Source organism: Lathyrus oleraceus, chromosome 5 (genome assembly GCF_024323335.1).
Source record: "Lathyrus oleraceus cultivar Zhongwan6 chromosome 5, CAAS_Psat_ZW6_1.0, whole genome shotgun sequence".
NCBI classification, from domain to species: Eukaryota; Viridiplantae; Streptophyta; class Magnoliopsida; order Fabales; family Fabaceae; genus Lathyrus; species Lathyrus oleraceus.
The window spans coordinates 376,512,430-376,519,146 of NC_066583.1; the positions used below are offsets into that span (position 1 = coordinate 376,512,430).

At 31.6% G+C, this 6,717-nt stretch overlaps 1 protein-coding gene across 2 annotated transcripts; it reads left to right on the forward strand.

Annotated features, from left to right (window-relative positions):
• The first annotated feature begins 1,229 nt into the window (after positions 1-1,229).
• On the forward strand, positions 1,230-5,612 carry LOC127084888 (uncharacterized). 2 transcript variants are annotated; one of them, XM_051025410.1, is made up of 15 exons: positions 1,230-1,341; positions 1,498-1,610; positions 1,707-1,768; positions 2,001-2,204; positions 2,428-2,525; positions 2,699-2,892; positions 3,006-3,184; positions 3,264-3,608; positions 3,687-3,751; positions 3,873-3,921; positions 4,033-4,201; positions 4,292-4,376; positions 4,472-4,541; positions 4,791-4,931; positions 5,140-5,612. In XM_051025410.1, the coding sequence occupies exons 2-15, from the start codon at positions 1,505-1,507 to the stop codon at positions 5,455-5,457; spliced, it is 2,085 nt and encodes a 694-aa protein (XP_050881367.1). In that variant the 5' UTR covers positions 1,230-1,341; positions 1,498-1,504; the 3' UTR covers positions 5,458-5,612. The 2 variants fall into 2 exon arrangements, with proteins under 2 accessions (XP_050881367.1, XP_050881366.1); XM_051025409.1 differs by lacking the exon at positions 1,230-1,341 and having other exon boundaries at positions 1,342-1,610.
• Positions 5,613-6,717: the final 1,105 nt, after the last annotated feature.

A 6,717-nucleotide genomic window follows, 5' to 3' on the forward strand; every position in this document is an offset into this window, starting at 1 on the left:
CCAAAATAAACGTTGTTTAAAGCTTTGCTCGATTTTTCCAGATCCCTCACCTTAGTAAATCGACTGAAACCAAACAATTTTACCCCTTGCATTTCTATTTCGAGAAACAAAAACATCGGATAACATTTCACATACTTCTGATTTCTTTTGTAATTCCACATACTAAAAATTATCAGAAAAATTAGAAAAATAGAAAGAAACCACTGACATGATGACTATTTATTTTATTTTATTGAATGATTCTATAAAACCAACTTATACCAAAATTGTAGATCCTTGAATTTTTTTTCTTTTATAATTTTATACAATATAAATTTTTATGTCACAAATCATCTTAGTTGATAATTGTTGAGGGATATTCGAATTTAATCCGTGATATCTTACTTATTAACTATAAAATATTATTTTATTAATTATTAAATAACTAAATAAAAACTTAATATTTTTTTTATTTTGTATATTAACTTTATTGTTTATTTTTCTTTCTTAACTTAAAAAAATTAATTCTTTAAATCTTCAAATCATCATATTAGATTAGTTTCTTTTGTCTAAACCAAAAAAACTAAAAAATCAGACATTATATTATCGTTAATTAAATGAAAAAATATTAATATAATACATTTTAAAGAAAATTCTTGTGTCAAAAAAAGAGTTAAGGATCAATATATATATATATATATATATATATATATATATATATATATATATATATATATATATATATATATATATATATATATATATATATATATATATATATATATATATATATATATATATATATATATATATATTACAGAATTAAAATAAACTTTGAAGTTGAAAATTTGAATATTAAACCATAAATAAACAAATAAATTTCTATCTCATACACAATATTTTATTTATAATACTTATCGCTTAAAAACAATTTCCATTTTAAATAACAATAAACTATTAATTGTTTTTATTTATTATATCCAAATATATCTAACTATTCCACAAATTACAATTAATAAAAATATTTTAGTCCTAACATACTATATTATTATAATTAATCCAGCTAATAATTTTCTTAAAAATCATAAACAATCTAAATATGATACTTTTTATGAAATAAAAGGAATATAAAAGTGTAAAAATTTAAAAAGTATTTATAATCAAAAATATCATTTGACTATGTAAGAAATATTTTCTTCAAACATTAAAATAAATCCATCCTTTAAATTATTGAAGAAAAACATACATTTTTTTTAATGTTTTCTTCTTCTTCCATTACTAGTAATTTACTACCATAATAGTACCAACTCCACAAGACTCAGCGTCACCATCTACTTAGTCTTCACCACCTTCAATTCTTGTGTACTTAGTCTTCTACTTGTTTTTTCATCTTTATCTATAACTTGGACTTGTTCTGTTTTTCTTTCATTCTATATATACATTCTCTTCATTCATGTTTCTTCTTCATTTTCTTCACCTATTCATAATATACTCTTAACGTGCGCACCCTCTGTGCAGGCTAATAATGGAGCCTCACGTTGCCAATTCGTTTGCCTCTAAAGCTAGAACTGTTTTCCATTCTGCTGCTGCTAAAGCTGAGCGCGTTCTCATGGATTTCAAATCCGATATCGGTTTGCTTCTTTTTTATTTTCATTTTTTATGTTGCTTTCTCGTGCTTCATTGTGTTGAAAATTGAAATGGAGTTTTGTTTTCAATAATTGGTGAAGAGTTTGATAAGCAATTGCGCGACGATTATGGAAGGCGAACGCGTCCGGGAGATGAGTCAAAGGTTTGTTTGATAAGGCATTTTCATCTGTTTTCTATCAATTTTGAGTAATTTTGTGTTTTGACAAAAAAGTATATAGTTTAGTTTAATTTTAGAATTTGCAATTGTACGTTTGAGTCCAAAGTATTTACAGAGTTCCTTGGCTTAATGAATAAGTTTTAGTCTGAAATACGTTGTGTCCTACGACGATAAGTTAAACTTCTTATTTATTTGTGAATGTGATGGAATTGTGCAGTTTCTCGACGAACTGAAGCAAATAAAGTGGAGACCTCGACATATAGGAACGAAGCAGGATTGGAAAGATAAAATTAACAACATACGGAAAGGGAGAAAAGAAATGGAAAATATCGATAAAGTTGGAGATGCAAGCATGGCGGATATTCCACTTCATGATGACAATTTGAGCATTCTTCATAAGAAGAATGATCTTGATGCCAAGGTAAGAAGATATGTTGTTTAACTCAAGGGTTTAATCCGATTTAGTAAATGCCAATGATGAAGATTTTTCAATTTCAACATACTATTAACACGGCATCTTACTGTCATTGTCATTACTCTCTTTCCAATAAATTGAACACAATATTGATATTGTTTCATTGATTTTCCGATTCAAGTATTCAAATTGATTACTTTAATGGCACTAAATGAAAACTTTAATCTAGGCTTCAGAAGGATTTCCCTCTGTTGAAGGATTAACTGCTGCGGCTGAAAGGCCTATTCCTCCATCATCTGTCCTAAAGCAATTGGCAATAGCTGTTAAGTAAGTTATGCTCACTTTTTTCCTACCAATTCCATGAACTTCTTAAAGATTCTTTGTTGTTGAACTCTTTCCATCGAAAGAAAGAGTGGCGTGATATGTTTAAGAGTCTTCTTTGTGTGTTCTTCAGAAAGTTTTTTAGCTTAACAATCTCAAAATTGTCTCTTTTTTACTAGGGCTGGAAGGAAAGCAAATTCAATGAAAGATTTTATAGCTTCATCAGGAGGATCTTTGCCTTCGATGGAAATAGCAGGCTTAAGTCTCTCTGCGGTGAAGGCGTTAGTGTTACGTGAGAAAGACGACAGACTTTCTTCTGAATTTTGTAGCCACGAGAAAGTTTTGTATTTGGTTAATTCGCTTTTTAATCCAGGTATAAGAATTTCGCACAGCTCGCTTCTGATATAATTAAACCAATGAACCATTTTATGCTTATACTTTTTGCGTGCGCTTGGTTCTGCGATGACTTTCTGCATCCCTTTGCAGATGGAGAGTTCCTTAGAAGGAAGATCAACTCCAATCCCGATGAAATTGACGTAACATCGTTTATAAGAGATATTCGCGGTGCTCCTCCTGAAAGCCTTGTTGTTAAGCTAGCTGAAGTAATCGGAAACTTCAAGACCCTTCGAGAAATGAAATTTTTTTGGTGCAGGGTTGTTGCTGAAGTATGTTTAGCTCAATATGAAAATTTCTAGTTAACAGCTGAAAAAATGTGTATTGATTTTTATTTTTTTACTTATGGAGATGAGAAAACTTTGGTATGAAGAAAAGCATTTACCTGGAGTCCCTCTTGATGGCATTCCAGATCTGAAGTCATGTCTTCTCTATCAACATATTCAAGTAATTAATTGTTGCATCTCTCGGAAAAGACGCCATATTATTGCCACCGAATCGCTGGACTCTATGATGATGAAAGCGAATTCGAATAGATTAGAATCAACAAACTTCTGTGATGGAACTTCTGCAAGCCGCTTGTTATATGCTCGATTAAGTACTGGTGAGCTTGTTCTTCGGCTTGGTGCTCATTGCCCGTATGGAAACATGACACTATTGGAAACTGGCGAGCCTGCTTACTCTCCTATCACCCAGGTCTGACTTACACAATCATTACTTGAACAAACTTGTTCCAAATTTGCAATAACTTACATTAGTGTCCATTTCGTGTAGGAAGTACCGTTGCTTACAGAAGATCTGATCAAAGAGACCGAGGAGTTTGTGCTGCGGACGGGGAGGTCTGTACACTAACTGAGATCCGTTTGACCTGATAGTTAATTCGCGTCGCGTATGCCAAAATATTAAACTGAGTTTTATCATTTTTCTCTTTTTGATAATTTTGTTTACCTTTATGGTCAGTGTTGGAGCTGGATGCTCTCAACTCCTGTCTGATATGCAGGCGTTCAAGGTCAGACTCACCCTTGGCAAAAACTTTTTTACTGATATTCTTAATTCTTTTAAGATGTTTCTACTTTAGTGATGTTCAATCTGAGTAAACTTGGTTATGATCATGTTGTAGGCTGCAAATCCGGGTTGTATTTTGGAAGATTTTGTGAGATGGTACTCTCCTCCTGATTGGACTGAAAATGAAGCAAAAACCGAGGATAGTTATTCTTCTGATGATAGTAGTAGTAGCAGCGAGTTATTGTCTACCAGAGGTCAATTAAGTCAACGTATGCGGAAAGAAGGTATGTTTATAGATTGTAGCAATGAGTCCTAACATGGTTTTTTAATATATAACCATAAAACTTCTCTGAATCACCGCGCGTGGATGGTAGGTAATTTGTGGCGCGAATTGTGGAAAACGTCTAAGCCAGTACCTGCTGTGAAACAAACACCTCTCTTTGAAGAAGATTTGGCAGTGTAAGTATATATAAGCAATTTTGTAATGTACTTGAATTCTGATTCTTCCCTTAAAAGGACGATCTCACTTCAATGGCGATTTACATTTTTCTTAGGGAGGGAATCCTTGATGCATTTGAAGACATTCAGCCAGTTGAGCTTTTTGGACAGCTTTTTGTTTCAATAGTAAGTTCACTCAAAAATGAAGACTAAACTTTAAATAATTAAACTTCTAGAACATGTATAATATATTCGTCGAATTATTAAACGTAAGATTATCATTATGATCCCGCAATTGTTTATAGTTTTGCAATTTCTTGAATTATTTGCCTAGATTTCAGTGGTAGCTTGTCATGAAATTATTAAACTTCTGATCTACATTGTGCAATTTTCATGCATTTCTAATCTTTAGTTTTTTTTGGTCTGATTATACAGCTTGGTTTAGGATTTACAATTGCTGAACCATTGCTGTGCCGTAACATTGTCTTCTCGAAGTTGTTCAATGACTGCAAAGAATATGTAGTTACTACTTGTGAAAGCGTTAGATTCAGTGAGAAAGTTGATGAACTTGTTCAGGTAAGTACTAGTTAAAGGGAAGTTTTGTTAAATAGCGGCTATTTAGCTATAGTTACAAAATTTGGACAAATCGCTATTGTTTTGCGATAGGCTATTCAGTGTATGTTTGTTTTCACGTCCACTGTCAAATAAAATGGCCGTTGATGACGCTTCAACTACCTGCTTCAGAAAATCGCGGTAAATAATTGATGATCATGTGGCAATGTAGGTATATGAAACAGTGGAGAGAATGTTGATGAATCCTGAGGAGGCACTGAAGATGATGAAGCATTCAGAAGAATCAACTGTGAATAACGGCAGTGAAACACAGGGCCGGTTCAAGAAGTTTATCTCTAGCGGCAAAGAGAAACTGTCGAGGTCTTTTCGGAAAGATCAGATCAATAATGAAGAAGAAGCAACTCCACAATCTTTTTCAAGTTTCTTTGACAGCAAGTCATCTTTATTCTCCAAAAAGCCTAACAAAGGTGGAAAATTATGGCCTGCACCGGCACCTCCCTCAATCGAAGACGATTGGATAGTAAATTAAACAAAGTTCAGCTTCTTCTCCTGCCAGATAATTGTAAATTACTTCATTCTTTATTACGGAATATGAATTAGCAAATAGCAAAAGGAATTGTATAATAATGATCTATCAAAATAATAAGTGTTCTTCATTGTAATACAAATGGTATATTGCTTTTACATCACTGTTGTATTTTCAATAGAACACTTGTGAGGGATTTTCTGGCAACAATGCCAAAACTTAAAATTGTCACAGCATAATTTGTAAGAATAACTTGTTTTACTCATACGATTAGAATGAGACCATTGCAAATGATTGAGATTCTATGTGGTGATAGTAGAAAATAGTTTTTGTTTGTTTGTTAGGAAAATAGTTTTTTCATTTGTTTGTTAGGACTTAGGATATGTTAAAAGTTTCCTTATGTTGCAATCAAATAAAATTTAGGCATGTTTACACTAAGGACTTAATTTCTATGTGCCAAACTAGTCTTTTATCTTTATTTTGTGTGGTTTGTTTTTATGAATAGGGTATATTAAGAGAAAGTAGGTAAATGCTCTAATGATTTATTCTTCGGCATGAGCTGATTTAAATAGAAAGATTACAACTTAATTATATTCTTAAATCAATAATAATAATAATAATAATAATAATAATAATAATAATAATAATAATAATAATAATAATAATAATAATAATAATAATAATAATAGTTATTCACTTTCTTAATTTATCAAAACAAAATGATTCTAAGGTTGGAACAAAAAGATTTTCAAGAAAGATGAGAAAATAAGAAGAGAGAAAAATAGATAGAAACTGAATTCTAAAAGAGAAATATTATTAAGTGAAGTTGCTACGATTTACATCATACAATGCGTTTATATAGGCAACTAAAACACATTCAAAACTATACAAATCGACCCAATGCCAAAACATACACAATGCAAAGTACAAAACTATCGACATACCAATATATGTTGTATTCGACTCAGTCGAATACAACTGACTCTTACACCTCGACTAACTACTTCAACATAGTCGAATGCTAGCTTTCGATAGAATATTGAATTACAACTTCTAACCACCCCCCCTAATTTATGCTCTCAAGACTTCTCATCCCGATGTTTCTCTTCAATTCGTCGAACCTGACTTTCTTCAAGGGTTTGGTGAGTATATCAGCTAGTTGCCATTCTGTCTTACAATGCTCAAGTTCAAGCTTTCCTTTGTTAACTTGATCCCTAAGAAAATGATACCTCATTTCTATGTGTTTACTTCGACCATAATACA